Genomic DNA, 21,208 nt, shown 5'->3' on the forward strand with positions numbered 1-21,208 from the left:
TAGTTAATTTTGTTGTGATGTCACGTTTGCAAAGCCCTGATACAAAAAACGTTGTTGCGAGCCTAATCAATCTCAATGCCATACCATTATTATATTACCTCACATAAATAATTTGTCTGATCTTTCCTCTATACGGATTAATAAAAACGTTTTTGTTTACCATAGTTCTTCCCAAAAAGATTATTTTACCACTGCCTATTTTTCATTGTTGTATTATTTTTACTGTCCCTTAGCTCGTCCAGAACCAGTGACCGCTTTGGTGGCGACGTCTCCAACTACATCATCGTTGAATGTTTTCTTCGCGCCATCCAATAGCACTGTCGATTCGTACCACATAACTGTAGATCCGTCTGACACCACACGCAGCAATTCGTCGTCCACCAAGTTCAATGCAGACACAACAAACACGACCTTGGATAACCTGACACCCGGTGAAACCTACAATGTAACCGTTGTGGCTAATGCTAATGGCGTACCCAGCTTGCCCGTGTCAACTGTTATACAGCTTGGTAAGTATTTCGCCAGTATTTATCATTTCGCATCTATGGTTATCCTATGCATAAACGGAACTTGTAGATATGCGATTGTATAAACAATGGTAAGCTTTATACTTATAAAATGTCTTGAAGGTTGTTGGGCTTTATTATAAAAAATTGAAAACTTTTGTATTTTATGCAGCACCGAATCCAGTGAAGAACTTGCTTCTTGATCCTAGCGAAATCGACATTGGAATAAGTTTTGTATTGCCAACTGGGTTGTTCGACAAAATTCAAATTTCTGTCCTCGACGCACAATCCGGTGCATTGCTTCCTACATTTAACGCTAATTATTCGACTGACAACAACACCTACCAGCACTTATTTGAGAACCAGACTTTAGTGCCCGGGCTAAGTTACAATGTTTCGGTCACAACTTACATGGGAAACCTAAGCAGTTCACCACGAAAGTCGTCCACAACACTGAGTAAGCAATCTTTTTCATTTTACACCATTTTGTCCGTAATTTCAGTATGCGCTTTTTTTACATATACAATTTGTTGTCGCAGAACTTCCACAGCCGATTACCAACGCTACTGTAACCAGCGACAACCCAACGACGCTTGGAATTTCATTCGAGCCGGCTCAAGGCAAAGGCATCAGCCACTACAACATCGATTTCCTGCCTCGGCAAAACGCAAGCGAGTCAGCGGTCAACAAGAGCACACCCGCCAACGGCACTCTCGCCTCCTCCATCGATGTAAAGCCTGGAGCTGGTTTCACCATCAACGTAACGACCGTGATTCGAGGCGTTTCCAGCGTTCCCGCGTCGTTCGAGGCTACGTCAGGTTGGTGTTCTGCCTTCTAGTCTTGTGTAGTATTCCAAATTACACCTTTTTTTTTTCAAGTTAACCTACGATGCAATAATAGCATTTGGGCTCAAATGTTAGGCTTAATATGGTTTTAAACCCTAATACATTTACCGGTCTAGCAATGAGGTTAACCAAATTCAACTCAATATCATTTCAGTTCCTGCTGAAGTGACCAACGTGACCTCGACTTCAACTACGAGGAACATTACGCTTATATTCGACCCACCCAAAGGCCAAGCGGACGAAATCAAGTAAATGGAGTTTATTTAATTCCACGACAATGTTTTTTGTTTTAAAAATACAAAAATTAAACGAAGAAGAGGTTTAAAAACAAAGAAAGATAAACATATTAGGAGTAATCTTGCCCTACTATGTAGTTGTGGAATCACATAGGTAGCTTGCCGGAAACAGCGTCGCGAAATGGCAGTGTTGGTCACGAACATATTTATTTATCTTTTTTTATTCTTTAGAATATCGATCTCCAACGGAAACTCGAGCGAGGAAAAAACACTGTCGGGTCCATTCGACCCCCAACAAAAACTTAACGTGACATTTGACAAAGACCTTGTCCCAGCGAAACCATATAACTTTTCCATCGTTGCCCAAAGTTACGGAAAATCAGGCCAGCCTGTCAACAGCACGGCCGAAATTTGTAAGTATATAATTATGATTTTGTGTTTTAAAAGTTTTTTTTTAAGTAGCGGTACGGTTGTTCGTGTAATGTGCTTCATGCGACTTAAAAAATAGTAAATTTTGTATGTGTTTTTCCAGCTTTGCCTCTACCTCCGGCGATAGTAAATATAACAAAGGAGCCAAATAATACGTTGAATGTGACTTTTGAACCATCTGTGGATCCTGTAGACCACTACGTTGTAACAGTTACACCGGCAATCAAATCACCCAAGGATGCTGAGCCTTACAATATCACAGTGCCCGCTAACGAAGTTCCCCTAACTACCACAATTCAGGGTCTGACTCCCGGAAAGAAGTACAACGTCGACGTCACTTCTGTCGTTGCCAATGTTTCCGGAGATCCGGCCAGAAAGACTGTGGCTTTTGGTAGGTCTACCCTTTTTATACGTTGTTTAGGTTTTTACATTTTAATAGGAATTGAAATCGTAATTGCGATTTGTCTTTTGTAGCGCCGCTGCCAGTGACTAATGCTTCAGTAGCAACAACACCCGTCACAGCACTGTTGACTTTCCAACAACCGCATGGCGTTGTCCAGAAGTACGCCACTTACTTTACTCGGCCGAACAACGAAACTGAAATGCAACCTTCGGTAAGCAATTAGTCAGGAATACTTGTAAAGTGACATTACCAACTCTATATTGCCTGGTAAATTGTAAACTTATATGAAATCGTGCTCACTGAAATCAGGTATCAAAACATAATATGCAATTTTGATTCTTATAGAAGGCTATTGCGATTGTAGTGGTCCTGTTGATACTATTGTTTCCTTCATAAACATATTTGGTGTTAAACAGAACATAACTGCCAAGAACGGGTCTCAGCCAATGGATATTACGTTTGACGATAAGGAACTCATTCCGGGAAAGAATTATACTGCCTACGTTCAGGCAATCAGCAACAACTTGCGCAGCCCAGTAGTGCCGATAAACTTCACAATGAGTAAGTACAAATGACTAATATCCACACTTCTAACTGATGTTTATTTAAAATAACGCTGGTGGAAACTATTTTCGTTTGTAGAAATGCCTCCCGCCGTCGTTGTAACAACCACGACCGAGCCCTACCTGATTAACGCGACTTTAGAGCAGGATGAAAACATGTTCGATAAATACAATGTGACACTGCAGAAGGAAAACTCAACCAGCATCTTAAACAATGTAAACAAATCAGATTAAATTTCAGAAATTTATTTGGTGTATTTAAAAAATATTTTTATTTTAAACTCAAAATGTTTGCATTTCTTTTAGACCCTTTTCAACGCAAATAAACCCAACAACACAGTTGCTTCGTTTGACACTTCACTCTCACCAGGTGCATCTTACCAATTGACCGTTGCTGGAATAGTTCGTGGTGTATCCGGTCCCGAAACCGTTTACAACCTAACAACAGGTATGACAACACTGTTCTAAACTGGAAGCGAACGCTCAATTTAACTATAGTTTTTTGTTGGAAATCAGACCCTCTACCGGTCACTGTTGCATCAGCGACCTCGGCTGCTGACCATTTCAACGTTAGCTTTGAGCAGGTAGCAGGAGACGTTGACTCCTACAGACTGGAACTGTACAAGGTATGATGTAAAGAGTCTTTTTGGGTTTTTTTTGTTGTTGTTGTTGCAGCTCTATGTTAATGGTTAGAAAAATAAACGTGGTAATAAACCTCCCCAATACAATCAGCACTTATTGAATACATTGTCCGTGGTCAATTTACACTTTAAAATAAATTTAGGCCAACGACACTGAGAGAAGGCTTTCGTCGGTGATGAGTTATCCTCCGATGAATGACAAAAATGCGACAATGCAAGCCAAGTTTGAAGGAAACCTTACTGCGGGAACCGATTACACTTACCACATTTTCACGATGAGTAACGGAAAAGAAGCCAAGTCGAAGCCTTTCAATGCTTCCCTTGGTACGTGATAGTTTGCTGAGTAAAGCCGAAGTACACTGAGCACGTAACATTATTCATCTGTTTTGTATCTTTAATACAGCTCTGCCACCCGACCTCAACATTGTCAACTTAAACAAATCGGCCACTACAATCGGGTTGGTATTTGGACCTCCGAAAACCCCGATCGACTACTTTAACGTGTTCGTGACTTTGCGATCTGATCCAACACACATTATCGAGTAAGTGAACAACTCAGTCACAAACCATTTTGCCTTAAGATATTAAATGTAGTGTACGATATAATAACCCGAATGTATGAATGTTAAACAGTTCTAAACAAAAGAAAGTGCCTACCAACTACACAGTCGTCTTCAAGGACTTAGTACCTGATACTGAGTACATGGTCGGTGTGTTTACGCACGCAGGCAATACAATTGGAAACACTAGCAAGTTCCCTGTCTTGACAGGTAGGCTAAACACCTTCTTAATGGTACACATTCTTTTGATTACATAATTTTAATTTATAAGTTTTTTGGTTTATTACAAATGCTAAACATCTAAGGCTAATAAAATATGCGAACTTTTATCGTTTTTTTTGTAGATTTACCACCGGCTGTTGATTTTAACCTGACGTCTACACCGACCACCGTTAACGTGAAAGCATTGTTTTCCAAATTGCTTAACGACGAACCCATTGACGAATATGTTCTTACCATCGCACCTGCGTCGAATACATCTGACATTTTGAATACAACTACTGTATGTATCCCAAGTTAGGCACATTCCACTGTCTAAATAAATCTAAATAATTACACATTAATTTTAGATCCCCTCCACTGACCTGCCTCGACAAAACGTGAATTTCCAAGGTTTGAATCCGAGCTCGAACTATTCAGTTTCGGCTAGAACTTCAATTAAAAACATCACCAGCCCGGAAACTACCAAAAACGTTTTGACAGGTGTGTTTACCGCCGTCATATACCCAATTAAAATTGTGCTTGCAAGTACCAATAAAACTTTTATTTATGTTCTTAAACAGAACCTGGTCCACCGTACGACAACTGGACTCTTTCTACAACCGACTCTCAAGTTACTATCAAGTTAACGCCGGTTGAGCTTCCGTCGCCTTACCAATATTACAAGTTTTCCATTGCATTGAATTCCAATCCGAACAAAACCATTCAGGTATTTACAAATTACCTACAACTCTAATGCGGTGTAACTATCATTAAAACTTGCAACGCATAACTAAATTTATAATCAAATTTCAAACAGAACAAAACGCTACCGATTGACACCAAAAACGATTCCGTCACGTTCGATGGATTACTCGCAGTGCAGAAATACGACGTCAAGCTTGAGCTTGCCTCAGACACGTTTACAGGATTGCCTTCAAACAAAACTGTCATAACAGGTATTTTAAATTGCTGTTATTTATTATGTACGACATTGGCGCTTACAATTACCTCAAATATTTTATTAGATAAACCCACGGTTCCGTTGAACCTTACTGTGTTAGCCGTTGATGAAACAAGTGCAACTGTTGGATGGACGAAGGACCCGTCCGTGTCTCACTACGAAATAACGGTTACCAGTGTTGGACCACCAGAAGTTATTAAACACGAAAAGTAAGTTTAAGATTTTAAATTCGCACAATTTTTGGCTTTGAGCTTTCAGATGATTGTGTAACATTTTCGCTTTTTCAGTGATCTGCCATCTGAAAAGAAGGTTGGTGATTTGGTTGCTGGAACTCATTACAATGTCACACTGACACCATTTGGTGCACTAAATGAAACCACCGGACCTTCCGCAACGATACCTGTCATAACAAGTAGGAATACCTCCTTTGAGATAAGAAATCATACTGTATCAAGCTAGCATAATATTTAACTTTCGCAGATTCAAGCGTCCCTTATGAAAACTGGACCCTTTCTACAACCGATTCCGAAGTTACCGTTAACTTGATACCTGTTAAGCTTCCATCACCTTACAAGTATTACAAGTTGTCAATAGCATTGGAATCCTCACCAGAAAAAACAATTGAGGTATGCAAAGACAAAAATTAAATATAAAAATTATAAGGTAGTTTTGTATTCCGAGTTCACAGTAAGTTTGTGTTTAAACGTTGTATTCTTTTTCGTTAGAACAAAACTCTTCCAATTGACACCAAGAACAACACAGTACCATTCACCGGATTACTTGCAGCGCAGAAATACAATGTAAAACTGGAGCTTGCTACCGACAAGTTTAACGGAGCACCTTCCAACAAAAGTGCCATTACCGGTAATGAAAGCTTCAATTTTGGGAATTGAATTCTTCAAACTGCATTATTGTCATTTCACTTTTATTTATTTTTTGTAGATCGTCCCACCATACCGTTAAATATAACCTTGTTGGCTGTTGATGAAACAAGTGCAACTATAGGATGGACGAATGATCCAGCTGTATCGCACTACGAAATCTCTGTTTCTACAGTTGGAGTAAAACCGGAACTATTTAAACACGAAAAGTAATCAACATATAATTTAAAAAAAGTTTGCATCTTTCTAATTGAAGTAAAACAACTAACTATTTCCTGTGTACATTTTCCAGCGATCTACCCCCTGAGAAAAAACTTTCCGATTTGATAGCTGGAACACATTACAATGTCACGGTGACACCATATGGAGCTCAAAATGATACTTCCGGACCATCTGCTACAATTCCTATCTTGACCAGTAAGTAAATGGGCGACCAGTGATACAGTAATATAACTGTTAAGTCAACAGTACAAACGAGTAAATATTAACGTAATTGCCTGTAGGTGCAAGTGTGCCGTACGACAACTGGACCCTTTCTGTCACCGATTCTGAAGTCACGGTACATTTAACGCCAGTTGAACTCCCATCACCTTACACGCACATCAAATTGGCCATCGCTTTGGACGTATCTCCAAACAAAACTATACAGGTTTGCATTATGTATGTGGTTATCGGGACGTAACTGAATTAAAGTTATATTCACTTTAGTCTAAATGCAGCCTTTGTACTAACATATAAATATATCACTGAATGTATATATTTCAGAACAAAACACTTCCTATTGACACAAAGAACGACACCGTTCCATTTACTGGTTTGCTTGCCGTAGAAAAATACAGAGTGAAGCTTGAACTTGCTACAGCCAAGTTTAACGGAGCACCTTCAAACAAGACCGCAATAACTGGTATTTGTTACCCTTGGCCTTTGCGACCTGTCATTTTTTAGTTTTTTTACGGTATTTTGTTTTTAGATCCACCAACGGTTCCGTTGAATGTAACTTTGTTGTCTGTGAACGAAATAACGGCGACAATTGGTTGGACAAAGGATCCCGCTGTCTCTTACTATAAACTTAACCTGTCTACGACCGATTCAACACCAGTGATCGCTACGCATCAAAAGTAAGTTTTGTTATGTGACAAGTTTGCCGGATTTTGTGCTCACAATAGTACCGAAGTCTATCAAAGTGCTTCCTTCCACTGTAATAAGTTTTTTTTGTATAATTTTAAAACAATATTTTTCGCAGCACCATGCCTCCAAATAAAACAATTATCGATCTACTTCCTGACACGGATTACAATGTCACAGTAACTCCGTTTGGAGCACTTAACGACACCGCAGGGCCATCTGCTACAATTCCTGTCAGAACAAGTAAGTGAAATGAACCACATGGTTTTTATTACTATTTTATATGCCATAGCAAAATAATGCATCCAAGTAATACCCTTTGATTACTTGCAGCATCGAGTCATCCGTTTGACAACTGGACACTTTCTACCACTGACTCTAATGTGACTGTCCACTTGACGCCTGTCAAACTTCCTTCGCCTTATACTCTTATCAAGCTTTCTATTGCGTTGGATTCAACCCCAAATAACACTATCCAAGTACGTTTTCAACAATCTATTTAGTAGGGTAATGAAAGGCCTAAATGATAATTGATTCTTTATTTTAGACCAAAACTCTTCCAATTGATACAAAGAACAGCACTGTTCCATTTACTGGCCTGATCGCTGCACAGAAATATCGAGTGAAACTTGAACTTGCTACAAGCAACTTTAATGGAACTCCATCAAATAAAACTGCAGTCACCGGTATGTTTAAATATATATTTTTAACTTTCAAAAGGTAAGAAATAACGAAATATTTATCCCAGATCGACCAACGATTCCATTGAACGTCACCTTGTTGGCGGTGGATGAAACAAGCGCAACCATTGGATGGACAAAGGATCCAGCCGTTTCGTACTATGAAGTAAATGTTTCTAGCAATGGCTTAACACCTGAAGTATTCAAACACGATAAGTAAGTCGACTACTTCAACTACCTATATATAGCTTTGTTGATAAGGGTTTTTCAGCATAAACTAATGTTGTTACATGTTTCTTCAGCGATCTGCCAGCCGAGAAACGTGTTACCGACCTGATTGCCGGAACTCCTTACAATGTCACAGTGACTCCGTTTGGAGTTCGAAATGACTCATCAGGGCCACCTGCGACAATCCCTATCCTAACCAGTAAGCGTCTAACGATGCCCCATTTCACGGTTATACTACAACCTATGCAAGACTACTCTCATGTTTACCGTTTTTACAGCATCAAGTGTACCTTACGATAACTGGACGCTATCAACGACAGATTCTGAAGTTACTGTTCATTTGACGCCAGTTACACTTCCTTCGCCCTACACCCATATCAAGATTGCAATTGCGTCGGACTCTACTCCTAACGACACTATTGAAGTATATATTGTTAGATTGCATTTAGTTAATATTTTGGTAGCCAAACAAGCAGTTATTTATTTTATTTTTTCAGAACAAAACTCTTCCTATTGATACCAGGAACGACACTGTTCCATTCACTGGCCTACTTGCCGCTCAGAAATACCAAGTGAAACTTGAGCTTGCGACCAGCAAGTTTAACAGTGCACCCTCCAACAAAACTGCACAAACTGGTAAGTTTTATTGTACATATTATAATACTAGAGCTGTACATGACTCACATCGCACTTGTGATAGATCGGCCAACCATTCCTTTGAATCTTACCTTGTTATCCACGGATGAGACAAGTGCAGTCATCGGATGGACGAAAGACCCGGCTGTTTCTAAATATGTGATAACTGTAGCGTCTGCTGATTCGCCAGATGTGACTATCGATCACGACAAGTGCGTCATTCTTCATTTGCAAGTTTTATTTTATTTTATTATTGTGCTGACCCTAACAATATAAAATTCAAATCTACAGCACCTTGCCGAGCAACACGTCTATTCCCGACCTAGTTCCAGGGACCCTTTACAACGTGACTTTGACTCCCATTGGTGCTGAAAACGACACGTCTGGTCCATCTAGTTCAATACCAGTAGTGACAAGTAAGTGTATGGGATGATTTACACTAATTCAATATTAGATATTGAATAACATAGATAACAAATGAGCTGTGTTTAATGCGTATGCAGAGTTAGGTCGACCATGGGACAACTGGACACTTTCCACCACTGATTCTGAAGTCACTGTTCATTTCAAACAAGCACCTCTTCCATCAATTTATGAACATTATAAGTTCTCAATCTCATTGGATTCAACTCCTGATGACATTATCGAAGTATGGGAATAGTTTTGAATTCAAGGCCGTTTTTTTTAATATCGCAAACTAATATGTATTTTTTGTGAAATAGAACAAATCACTTCCGATTAACACGAAGAATGATACGCTCCCGTTTGAAGGATTGAAGGCAGTGCAAAAGTACCGAGTTAAACTTGAGCTTGTCGCAAGCAAGTTCGTGGGACTACCCTCATCCAAATCTGCAGTCACAAGTAATATTTTAGTTTTTTGTTAAATTTACCTGTGAATCACGTTTAACACACGATTTTACCCAATAGAACGTCCAACGACTCCCCTAAACGTGACTCTATTAGATGTTGACGAAATAACGGCCACCATTGGTTGGAAAAAAGACCCGGCTGTTTCCTTTTATAAAATAAATGTGACTACGGCCAATCAAACACCAGTGGTTATCGCACATCAAAAGTAAGTCTTCTAAGTGTTTTTATTAAACATTTATCTAATCTAAATATACTAACTTATTATTTTTATTAGCGACCTACCATCAAATAAAACAATCAGTGACCTCCTTCCTGAAACTCAGTATAATGTCACTTTGATTCCGTATGGGGCACTCAATGACACGGATGGGCCATCTGCCACAATACCTGCCCTGACAAGTAAGATTACAAATATACTATACTTACAGGAATATTGTATTTATTTCGTCCTAAATCAATATTAAACCCTATTTTTTAAATCAGCTGCAAGTAAACCATATGATAACTGGACCCTTTCTGCCACCGATTCTAACGTCACCGTACATTTGACGCCAGTTAATCTTCCATCACCTTACACACACATCAAATTGGCCATCGCTTTGGATTCAACTCCATCCAAAATCATTGAGGTTTGTATAAATAATTTGGATAATATTTTGGTCTAAACTATACATTTAAAAACATTATTTTACGCTTTTGTAGAACAAAACTCTTCCTATTGATACCAAAAACGACACTGTTCCATTCACTGGCCTACTTGCCGCTCAGAAATACCGAGTGAAACTTGAACTTGCAACAAGCAAGTATACAGGAAAGCCTTCCAACAAGACCGCGACCACTGGTAAATTACGATGTTTTTTTTGGTTTTAATTGGACAGCTTACAAAATTACATTTTCTACAGACCGTCCTGTTATTCCTTTGAACGTTACCCTTTTGTCTGTCACCGAGACAAACGCAACCATAGGATGGAACAAGGACCCAGCTGTTTCCCATTACAACATTACAGCCACCGCAATAGGAGCTCCTGACCTGACAGTAAACCACGATAAGTAAGTATTGGTCGCAATGTATTTATTGTTTATATGTACGAACTTGACTTTCAACCCATGTTTTACCCAGCTCCCTTCCACCCAAGAAAACAATCAGCGATCTGACGCCGTCTACCCTCTACAACGTAACTCTGACTCCGGTCGGTGCGCAAAATGACACCGCAGGTCCATCTACCTCCATTCCGGTAGAGACCGGTAAGTTAAAATGTTTTCCCCCTTTCCTGTTAAATTTCGACGACCGCCTTTACCCAACAACCTTTTTCAGATGCCCCAGCCTCTGTGCTCAACATCTCGGTAGCAATTTTGAATTCTACCGCCGCCAAGGTGTCTGTACAACCGCCGGTGCGTCCCATCGATTCGTACCTTCTGACCCTACAACCGTCTGTCGACCCTAATGCTACTCCCAACGTAACGGAAACGATCCAACCAGCAGAGATCGCTTCTCCCATCTTACTTAGCGGACTCAAGTGCAACCACACCTACAATGTCACCGTCGTGTCCTTGTTGCGCAACAAGACCAGCGCACCTGTGTCGACCCTGTTCACTCTCGGTGTGTTATGTTTTTTGCGGTGATCTACTGTATTATCCCAATATAGGATATCAATATGAGCTACCACGGTCAAACACAGTCAAATGTACCAATAGTGGCATTCTAAATGGTTATCCACGACACCATATAAAATCATGTTTTAACTACTTAAACGTGGTCCTGCCTAAAATTAATTTAAATGATATTTTTTATTATAGACACTGAAATACTTTTCTGCTATCACGAATTTTTATTTCATTAGCGAGCTGTTAACGCCTTTGGATGAGTGTATAATCGTCTTTGTCTTTTTTCAAGGTCCTTGCACTCCAATTGTTCCACCACCTCCGCTTCCTCCTCCGCCACCAGCACTTCCTCCTCTGATACCTCCCTTCAACATCGTTCCTCCACCTCCGATAACACCTCCCCCGCCTCCGCCCCCTACTCCACAAATCATCACACCACGTAAGATGACTTCCATTCATGTTTTAAATGTTATTTTGTCCCTTTTTGAAACCGCCCCAGGTTCGTATACCTATATAGAGTATATTTTTCTATATAGACTTTCTTGTAGCTTTCTGGTTTGGGCGCTTATTATTTTTCTTCTGTTACTTGTTTATAAGACAAGGACAAAGGTTTCGCTTTTTTTAAATGCTTTATTTTTTGGTAGCTACCACTGTTCCACCACCGCCACCTCCGCCAATGATTACTCCGCCACCACCGCTACCACCAACCGAAATCATGTAAGTCGATTTTGTGTTACTATAAATATCTAACCCCAAGTTTAAAATAGTAGCCTACTTTTTGCTACAATACCATTATAGAGTCTAGTTACTAACTACGTCGAATGCTATAGTCTGTTTCTATCTCTGAGCCTAATTTTTGTTTTTTTAGTCCTCCTGTCGTCACCTGGTACGTAGGAGAAGTGATAGTCAACAACGCAGACGGCATTCAAATATCTGACCTTATGAATCCAACAAAATCGGAACCACTCAAAAAAATGGACGAAAACTTTAGCAAGTTTGTAAGTGTCGCTAACATCTTTATACTTCCTATCAAAAATGGCTGTGTTAAAGTTTATTTGGTATACTGTATACGTTTACAGATTAAACAAGAATACAAGAAACGTCAAAACTATACCGATGGACAAGACATTGTAGAAATTAATGTTCAGTACTATGAACCACTGGATGGTTCTAAGTTTGGTGTTCATTTCGCCATTTCAATAGCAGGTCTGTATTATTAGAATTACGCTTATTTATTATTAAAATTCTATGAACTATATTCTGTCATAGCCTCTTTCTGTCACACTGTTACGTTGGTTTATTTGGCAAATGGTTAGTCTTGATTACAAGTATATTTCTTATTTAGAAACCATTGAACCTTGTGTGGTTGAAAATTTCGTAACATTGGCCCTCCAAAACGGAGCATCGCCAATTGGTTTGACATTAGAAGTGATGTCATTCCGAGTTTCAGGTATGCAACTTGTAGATTTGGTTTTACGAATTCATCTCGGCAATTTAATAAACTTTTACAACACTCAAAGGTAAACGACGTTTCCGCGGTGAAGTGACCATGAACAATCTCGGAACTGGTCTGGTTGCCGACCTCGTCAGATATCCAGATGACTTCCGTGCCTTGGTTTCTATTATGGTAATAACTATATTTGATCCAGCATGAATAAAGGGAAAATCTTGATTCTAACAGTTTAAATATTATGTTAATGGTCCTGGCCGGATAATTCGAAAACACTATACGGATTGAATTAAAAATGTTTCGATATTCTTACTGATTTTTTAGATATTACAATAAAAAGTAAAAACAAATGTCGCTATAAAATGTAAACTACAGTTTGTTGTGGGCGCTTGATTATTAGGTTTACCAATTTGTTTCTAACTCATGAAAGTAGGCTACTTCTAAGATGTGTTAATCACTTGCTTAACATTATTTGTCGTTTGTTGAATACTAACGCCCACATCGTAGTGCATTGGCGTCTCTCTAACAAATCTTTTCTGCAGCTCAAGCAGGCGGTTTCAACCAGGCTTTCGAGCCACCTGGCCGAAGGCGCTCGCTGGAGTTACGCGGGTATGAGCAAGGTGGACGACACCAGCCTCATGGCCACATTCAACCTCACCTCGGCCCTCAACGACAGAAACGCTACTCCTGTGCACGTCATCAACCTGCTGAAGGAAGCCGTCGCGAAATATTTGTTCAACATACACCCGGAAAACGTAACCGCAGCAGGTAACTGACCATTTTGCGGATGCAACCTTTTCTTTATTTTACATTTTTATTAATCACGTTTTTTTTTAAATGAACAATTAGCAATGACAGCTTTGTAACTCCGACAAACTAGATATATATTTTTCTTATTTTCAGGCAAAATTTGCCTGGATTAAAGCACATCATAAAAAAATCTAGTTCGTTTTTTTTAGATTTTAAGTTTGTTTTAGAATCGACAGACAAAACCTGTCGACAAGATTATTTTATTTTGTCATATAAAAGGTAAAAAACAAACACCTTATCTTTACAGCTTTCGGATTCATCCCTGCGCGATTTGGCAAGGACCGTTTCTGCGACGCAAGCGCCCCGCATCCCAACCGCTTCGGCTTCTCGTTCGACCTGAGCGTGCCGCCGCAAGACGTTTACAACCTGGTGTTCCGACCCGACTCAAGCGACCACCAGACATTCAAGGAAATGGCCGACGAGTTGCTCGGCCGCATGCAACACGACCCGGCCCTCAACAACACCAACGCCCAACTCAAGTTCGAATACTTCCAGCCGCAAACGCCGCCCGCTTCCCGGTTAGTGGATTGTCCTACTATTTTTTGTAGTAAATATTTGTATTTGACTTTGGATGTCAAAAAACGTTTTAATTTATGAACGAATTTTTTGTTGAAAGACATTAGATATTTTCAACTAAACGGAAACTATTTATGGTGAATATTTGTAAATGGCCGTATTTTTCTTATTCTAAATAGAGGAATCAGGTGGCACTATGTAAAGACAAATTGTATTGAATTGAATTGATTTCTCTATTTATGTTCAAAACCGTTTTTTCCAAGAGCCTCTGTGCCATTTAGCTTTTTCTGCTTTAATGCCAATTTTATGACTTGTTTTGCAGTGTGAGCGCTCACTTTGTTGGCATCACGGACAAGAAGGACGGAACGCCGCTTTCCGAAGCGGTTAAGTCGATCTTCCCCAATATTAGCACTTATCTGCAAGTCATTCCCGACTCACTGGTGTATCCAGGTAGATTACGTTTTTTTTTTGTAAAACAAAGAAAATGTGTTTTAGCAGAGTGTGTTATCATTAGTTGCAAAACATTATCTGTTGCTGTAATTTGTGCTATTATATTTTGTTGGTCCGCTGCATTTACCAAGCAACATATACTTATGGTGATTTTCTCTGACTTATGGTATCTATTTACCTTTATCATTGTCCTCACAGACCTTCGTACAATGAGGAGCGAGATTCAGTTGGCCAACCTGTCCGACTTCATCTTGCAAGATGTACCCAACGGTAATAGAACATCCAGTGGAAGAGCCAGGAAGTTTGCCAAGGATCTGTTTGATGCACTACTGAACACCATAGGAGCGAAGTTTGCTGCTACAGTAACAGACGTGAGTTTCAGTCCTCGACATGCATTGCATTGCTTGTTTGCGTTTTCTGTATAAACTATAGTAAACAAGACAACGACAAATTACAATAAATGTTGCACTGATTATATGAAAATAGAAATCCCCTTATCCCTTGCTGGATAAATGTCGATCTTAATTCCTGATCAGTAACAGTTCAAAATACTCTTAGCACAGCTAGCAATTCAGATCAGCCACAATTAATACAATTAACAGACAAATTACATTCAGGTACCACTTTCTACATGTCAAGCTACAATTAAAAAATCTGACCATTGTTTGTTTTTTTCAGATCGCTGTCGACAAAACTAACCCAAAACTGCTGAATGCGACTGTGCATCTACTGCCTTTGTCCAACGCGACCGCTTATACTCCAGAAGGCCTGGCGAAGCAGCTCACTGACGCACAGAAGCAGCATGACGCGGATAACAGCACGAACGTAGGCAGCCGGATCGTGGCAGACACAATTGAAGTGTGGCCCACTGGCGTCGTTTACGGCATTCCCTTCCCAGGTAATATCATCATGAACAACTTTGTAAAAACAATTACCAGCATCGTAAAATAATCCTATTTGAACTAAATATTATTGGGCCCTAAATCGAACTAGTTTTAACCAAGTATCACTTATATTCAAAGTATTTGTTAATATTTGGTGGTTTATTTCTTATTTTAACTTTAGGCAAAATCACTGTCGGCGGACTGACTCCGACTCGAATTCACGATATAATGCTGAATCCGAATTCCACCGAAGCAGCTGCGTTGTTTGACGACCTGCCCAAATTGATAAAAAGCAAGCTATCCTCCTCTGCACAGGCTTCCTCCCTCGATATACGTAAGAATGAATTGATTTACGTAGTGGTTTTACAATTAAAAAATATAACTTGGTAATCGGTAGTTATGTCAAAGAATCATCTATTAAATGAGGATCCAAAAACAACTATAAGCAACTAATGACCTAACTAAATCATCTGAAAAAATTATTGTTTGCGACTTGCCAAAAGTAAATGAAGCTGCTCTAGATATACGTCATCTTCTCGCTATCGCGCCTGTAAAAGTGGTTTAATTTTAATAATGTTTTTTTCTTCAGCATCAACTGCGGTTCAGTACTTGGAGTCCTTCCACGACTCTCCGAACTCGATCGTCGCGCATTTTAACGTGCAAATGAAAAACAACACGTCACCCGACGACTTGAACACTACGGCATTGTCGAACGCAATTGGAAACAGCGTACCAGGTTGGCATCACTTTGTTGCCTTGTCTAGAGTTATGGACTAAGTGCACGCTAAAAGAGCAGACGATTTCTTGTGAAGAATTCGCTCGGCTTTTTGACATTACACATGTATAAAAATGCTAAGCTGTTTTAGCTTGCTGTAACAACATTAAAGCTCTTCTGTTATACTTAATTTTTTTTCTATTATTATTATTAGTGCCATACATTAATTCAACGACTTACGTCGGGGTACCAAGAAAGTTCAAGGGCAAGGGCGTTCTCACGACATCGCCGAACGAAACACAACTGGAGCTTCTTGTCTACTACAACGTAAGCTTTAATAAACAAACATGGCGTTCGATCCTTTTGAACGAAAACTTAACTTGAGTTTCTGTTTAGTTGGCCAAAGTGCTCGACACCAACAGTAACATCGGCGTCAGTTATTTGGACAACATCACAACCGAACCGGATACGGTCAACGGCACAAAGCATCCCTTCCACTTCGATATGGTGATGTCAGAATATGACGTCACAACCCCGAACGAGTTCAACTTGCTGTTGAACATCATACCGTCAGCCTTCGAACCTAAATCTGTCAAAATTTACTGTAAGAAACCCGTTTTGATAGCATATTAAAGTATTAAATTCGTGAATGTTGTTGTTTCAACAATCATCTAACATTTGTTTGCTTTTTACAGTTGGTCTTCCACCGATTCCACCTAAACCAGGTATGTGGCAAGACTCCTACTTAACACCCTTTTGTATTATGATTTATTGGAGAATTGATTAGGATTGTAATATATATAGCCATTCAGCTACGCTCATTAATAGTATTTCGTTAATACAGCATAAAATAAAGTTTACTACGCGCCTTTAAAAACGGTACGATACCTAAAGTGAATTCAGATTAATCACTTTTCAGCCAAATTGTTATTGTATTTCTCTAATTTCTGTGTATATATAGCCCTACTTGAAATGTCAGAATTGGTCACCAAACCTAGTACCTAATGGTGTCGGTGCAATTAATGTTAACGCGACTCTCTCCGCTACAGAAACACACAACGGCGAAGTAAGCTTCCCTCTGGTTCCCGCCTCCATCTACAACAAACAGGCAATGCTGAACAGGAGCAGTCCAAGCTTTTTGGAATTGAAGAACGCAACGGAGAACTTGGTAAACCATCGTGCTGTGAAACGCGCTCGTATTGCTATAAAACTAATCGTTTGCTTTGGTTAAATGCTTTGTTGGCCTAATGTGACTCTCTGTTTGTCCAGCTGTCGGAGGCTTTCCGTAACCTCAGCGCCAAGGCCACCGTTCAGTACTTTACACCAAAGGACGGCAAGGGACTCACTGCTCACTTCGAAGTCCAATCAAACGGAACCAACACAACCGATCTGGAAGATGCAGCGCGCGATCTCGCCAGTCAACTTCCACCCAACAGTCCGATGACGTAAGTCTTCCTTTATGTCCTATTACATTGGTTGGTGGTCACCAAGCACGATAAGTACCTCAGAAGTGTTGCAAAAAATGCGACTTGTTTCTTCGGCAATGTTTGGTCTTTGTTTCCAACATTTCGCTCGAGTTATGTCGGCTTCGTGTTTAGTTAGAGCTTCGCGGATGTATTGTTCCATTTTAAAGTTTAAGTTGCCTCATTATAGGTTTGCAATTATACTCACAAGGTGTATCTAGTAAAAAACAAAAAATAAAACATTTTAGATACTTTTAGAGGACACTGAACCGATAAATGTATTAACGCACTAGAAGACCAAACATTTGGATACCTTAAATAAACTTCAGTGGATTAGCCCAGTGAACCTTTTTTTGGTTTGGTGAACCCTTAAAGTTGTTATGACAAACTCGTGCACCCCATACTTAAAAGGTAAACTGAGGTAAGAAGCGATAGGAAAAACCATTATGCATACCAATATCATCATGTCAATTAAACCGAGCGGAGCTGCCGAAGTTTTACACACTGTCGGTGAGAGTTTGATTATGGCTGCAGGCTACTTGCGAGTACTATTGCATGTCATACAACAGCATTCAACGTCAAATATTAATGATTGATTAAAAGTTTGTGATGCACCCTTGTATACCTTTTAGTAATGGTGCACCCCAAGCATATTTTTGTGCACCCTAGGATGAACCGTGCACACCGTTGAAGAGCATTGGATTAGCCAACAGTATGCAATTTTTAATTGCTTTTATATTTCCAGATACGACAACAACAGCGTTCGCATTCCGACCTCGCGAAAGTTACTCGGTGAAGTGCTTCTCAACGTTCCCAACGAGAATGATCAAGCCGATCTAGTGGATGCATTTAAAGCGGACAAACGAATCCTAGAACTATTTGCGACATCGCTGAAAAACATCTACAACAACTTTGCCAAGAAACCAATTATCGACAACTTAACATTAACAAAGTACGACTTTTTTTTGTTCATTTCATTTATTCTGTTTTTTGTGCAATAGATATGAAATACTTCCAGTTTGCATTATATGTGCAATTTTGTGCATGTTATGTTATACTTTGTTACCTAACCTTTTGAAAGTTAGTTGTTTTGCTGAAGAAAATTTGCATCATAAGCTCTAAGTCACCATGTCAGTTTCATTTATTCATCCAGTTATCTGATATTTTTATATCACTATTTCACAGTCTATTCCAAACGCCTGATAAAAAGCTGAAGGCATATTTCAACCTTACACTTGCTCGCAATGACATCAGCGATCCTTTCGATATGACGCCTACACTCAGAGACGCCCTAGCCGCAAACGAAACAGGCAAGCTATATTCCCCATAGAATTGTCACACTTTGTAAATATAAATTAAAAATGACATTTGGTTTTGTTTCAGCTATCCTACGGACTGAACCGTCCAATGCAAACATAACAGTCTTACTTCCTAAGCCACCAATGCCCAAACGTAAGTATATACATGGCATGGAGAGTAAACCATAGAACACGTATAATCTGAGCAAATTATTCGCTATGAAAACTAATAAAGCACCTATAAGATTAAATTTATTTGCAGTTACGGAAACCTATAATGGAGAGCTTGGCTTGCCAAATGTCAGTTCAAATATCGACAAGAACCAAGCAATGTTAAATACGTCTAGCCCAAGCTTCAAAGAGTTAGCCGGAATCGTTGACAAATTGGTAAGTCCTAAAGAAAGTTTTAACTGTGCTAGATAAATCATTTTTCAAATTATCTTGCCTAAAAATGCAGTACAGTATACAACTAATGTAAAAAGTGTCTTAAATCATATCAATTAAACATGAAATGATTCATCTTTTTCAGCTTGACAAAGCACTAGAGAACTTCGCAGTGAAGCCGCGCGTGCAGTACTTTGCTCCAGATAACAGCTCCGGTTTGACCGCTCATTTGGAATTAAAGACAAACGAGCCGAATCCCGCTGCAATACAAACTGCTCTGCAAGACTTTGCCAATAAAACACCCAACGAAACCAACATGTACGTATAACAAACCAAACGTGTTTATAATAAATTTAAATCAACATTTGAATTTCAGTATGGTATTTTTGTTATTTTAGTGTCCCAAACTATTAGTTCAATATTATTCATTTGTTTTGTTTTAGTCATGTTTTGCTATCTTGTTTTTAGGTTTACTCCTAACAGCGTAAAAGTGCCAACTTCAAGAAAACTTCTTGGCGAGGCTTTCGTGCAAAACCTTACCGCGCCACAGAAGCAACAGCTTGCCGATGGTAAACTTTTCGACAATAAAACTCTGGCCAACATCGCTGAGTCCCTGAAGCAACTTTACAACAACGCTACTGGGCAACCAGTCATCGCTAACCTAACAGTGTCAGAGTAAGTGCATGTCTTACACACTATGGTATTAGGCAAATCAGCAATTTGTTGTTTTAGGGGTTCGTTCGCGGCGAAGTAAAATAACGTCCTTCAAAAAAGTATCAAACAAGGGTATATTGGTTAACTAATGGAAAATATTTATTATTATTTTGCAGATATACAGCATGGTAATCTCACTTCACGTTAAATTCGTTTCGCAGTAGTGTCGTTTTGCTGTGGTGACGCGTTATTCTTATATTAATTGCAGATGTCATTTAACCAAAATTGTTTCCTTGTATTGTAGCGTTTTCCTTACACCGGACGGAAAACCCAAAGTCAACTTCAATTTAACACTAACAAAGAATGACATCAGCGATCCGTTTAATATGACCAACAAACTCCGAACCGCTTTGGCTAAAAACCAACCTCAAGGTAAAACGACTTCGCTATTGAGATTACTTTTGTTCTTCAAAATAGATGACACAACTCTGTATATTTCAGGCATTAATCTGGAACCAAACAACGCGAATATCACAGTCGTGCTGCCAGAACTTCCAGCACCAATCAGTGAGTTTACCATTTTAATGTTATACAATAAAGCATGTATACGTGCAAATTTTATATTAAAATGTATGACTGATACCACTGTATGAGATCAACTAAATGGCAGATAGTAAAATATCACCTATTTATTGCCGAATTATCATAACTGTTATGCGTTTCTGCAGAAATATTTAACGGAAAGGTCAGCTTCCCAAAACTTTTGCCTGTGATCAACCAGTCTCAAGCAATGCTCAATCAGTCCAGCGACAGTTTCCAACAAATGAAGGGTGTAACCGATGGAATGGTAAGCTTGTCTTGTCTGTTTAGATTGCTTTACACGCTGTAAACTCGTATAAGAGTCGAGTTAGTTATGCACTTGTTGAATTTTATTCACGGTACCTAAATGTATGCTTTGTGTCTCAGCTGGAAAGTGCTCTCCAGTCACTTGGAATCACACCAGAGGTCCAGTACTTTGCTCCGGATTCCAATTCGGGTCTGACCGCTCACTTTAAACTGAGGACCAACGACACGAACGTTACTGCGCTCGAAAATGCTGTCAAGGACTTCGGAATCACGAACGCACCAATGGAATTGATGTAAGTTCATTGTTATCTTGCACAATGATTTCTGTGTCTTACTGTTGCTGATGTTTAAAGGGAGTATTTTCTGTTAAT

General features: G+C 39.4%; 1 protein-coding gene across 1 annotated transcript in view; it reads left to right on the forward strand.

Moving 5' to 3' along the window:
• The window catches only part of LOC146163904 (uncharacterized), a 98,544-nt gene that overhangs the window by 65,421 nt on the left and 11,915 nt on the right, over positions 1-21,208 (forward strand). Inside the window, exons 138-210 of the mRNA XM_083380628.1 lie at positions 234-509; positions 679-963; positions 1,046-1,324; positions 1,506-1,599; positions 1,819-2,000; positions 2,120-2,407; positions 2,491-2,630; positions 2,836-2,980; positions 3,062-3,198; positions 3,289-3,430; positions 3,499-3,608; positions 3,767-3,947; positions 4,027-4,165; positions 4,257-4,393; positions 4,528-4,685; positions 4,753-4,885; positions 4,966-5,111; positions 5,202-5,340; positions 5,410-5,554; positions 5,633-5,757; positions 5,826-5,971; positions 6,071-6,209; positions 6,288-6,435; positions 6,519-6,643; positions 6,730-6,875; positions 6,992-7,130; positions 7,197-7,344; positions 7,470-7,594; positions 7,685-7,830; positions 7,899-8,037; positions 8,100-8,247; positions 8,334-8,458; positions 8,538-8,683; positions 8,757-8,895; positions 8,960-9,107; positions 9,187-9,311; positions 9,399-9,544; positions 9,618-9,756; positions 9,823-9,970; positions 10,040-10,164; positions 10,249-10,394; positions 10,468-10,606; positions 10,668-10,815; positions 10,886-11,010; positions 11,081-11,365; positions 11,660-11,806; positions 12,012-12,084; positions 12,236-12,365; positions 12,447-12,573; positions 12,713-12,817; positions 12,888-12,994; positions 13,360-13,585; positions 13,875-14,145; positions 14,466-14,593; positions 14,792-14,964; positions 15,272-15,491; positions 15,659-15,811; positions 16,067-16,213; positions 16,407-16,519; positions 16,589-16,796; positions 16,888-16,917; positions 17,242-17,360; positions 17,462-17,637; positions 18,401-18,607; positions 18,841-18,965; positions 19,039-19,107; positions 19,216-19,340; positions 19,483-19,655; positions 19,806-20,012; positions 20,296-20,423; positions 20,493-20,558; positions 20,720-20,838; positions 20,958-21,130. Coding sequence (XP_083236754.1) covers positions 234-509; positions 679-963; positions 1,046-1,324; positions 1,506-1,599; positions 1,819-2,000; positions 2,120-2,407; positions 2,491-2,630; positions 2,836-2,980; positions 3,062-3,198; positions 3,289-3,430; positions 3,499-3,608; positions 3,767-3,947; positions 4,027-4,165; positions 4,257-4,393; positions 4,528-4,685; positions 4,753-4,885; positions 4,966-5,111; positions 5,202-5,340; positions 5,410-5,554; positions 5,633-5,757; positions 5,826-5,971; positions 6,071-6,209; positions 6,288-6,435; positions 6,519-6,643; positions 6,730-6,875; positions 6,992-7,130; positions 7,197-7,344; positions 7,470-7,594; positions 7,685-7,830; positions 7,899-8,037; positions 8,100-8,247; positions 8,334-8,458; positions 8,538-8,683; positions 8,757-8,895; positions 8,960-9,107; positions 9,187-9,311; positions 9,399-9,544; positions 9,618-9,756; positions 9,823-9,970; positions 10,040-10,164; positions 10,249-10,394; positions 10,468-10,606; positions 10,668-10,815; positions 10,886-11,010; positions 11,081-11,365; positions 11,660-11,806; positions 12,012-12,084; positions 12,236-12,365; positions 12,447-12,573; positions 12,713-12,817; positions 12,888-12,994; positions 13,360-13,585; positions 13,875-14,145; positions 14,466-14,593; positions 14,792-14,964; positions 15,272-15,491; positions 15,659-15,811; positions 16,067-16,213; positions 16,407-16,519; positions 16,589-16,796; positions 16,888-16,917; positions 17,242-17,360; positions 17,462-17,637; positions 18,401-18,607; positions 18,841-18,965; positions 19,039-19,107; positions 19,216-19,340; positions 19,483-19,655; positions 19,806-20,012; positions 20,296-20,423; positions 20,493-20,558; positions 20,720-20,838; positions 20,958-21,130 — 11,059 coding nt within the window. The remainder of the gene's footprint in view (positions 1-233; positions 510-678; positions 964-1,045; positions 1,325-1,505; positions 1,600-1,818; positions 2,001-2,119; positions 2,408-2,490; positions 2,631-2,835; positions 2,981-3,061; positions 3,199-3,288; positions 3,431-3,498; positions 3,609-3,766; positions 3,948-4,026; positions 4,166-4,256; positions 4,394-4,527; positions 4,686-4,752; positions 4,886-4,965; positions 5,112-5,201; positions 5,341-5,409; positions 5,555-5,632; positions 5,758-5,825; positions 5,972-6,070; positions 6,210-6,287; positions 6,436-6,518; positions 6,644-6,729; positions 6,876-6,991; positions 7,131-7,196; positions 7,345-7,469; positions 7,595-7,684; positions 7,831-7,898; positions 8,038-8,099; positions 8,248-8,333; positions 8,459-8,537; positions 8,684-8,756; positions 8,896-8,959; positions 9,108-9,186; positions 9,312-9,398; positions 9,545-9,617; positions 9,757-9,822; positions 9,971-10,039; positions 10,165-10,248; positions 10,395-10,467; positions 10,607-10,667; positions 10,816-10,885; positions 11,011-11,080; positions 11,366-11,659; positions 11,807-12,011; positions 12,085-12,235; positions 12,366-12,446; positions 12,574-12,712; positions 12,818-12,887; positions 12,995-13,359; positions 13,586-13,874; positions 14,146-14,465; positions 14,594-14,791; positions 14,965-15,271; positions 15,492-15,658; positions 15,812-16,066; positions 16,214-16,406; positions 16,520-16,588; positions 16,797-16,887; positions 16,918-17,241; positions 17,361-17,461; positions 17,638-18,400; positions 18,608-18,840; positions 18,966-19,038; positions 19,108-19,215; positions 19,341-19,482; positions 19,656-19,805; positions 20,013-20,295; positions 20,424-20,492; positions 20,559-20,719; positions 20,839-20,957; positions 21,131-21,208) is intronic.

The sequence above is a fragment of the Ascidiella aspersa genome, chromosome 2 (genome assembly GCF_963924565.1).
Source record: "Ascidiella aspersa chromosome 2, kaAscAspe10.2, whole genome shotgun sequence".
In the NCBI taxonomy this organism is placed as follows: Eukaryota; Metazoa; Chordata; class Ascidiacea; order Phlebobranchia; family Ascidiidae; genus Ascidiella; species Ascidiella aspersa.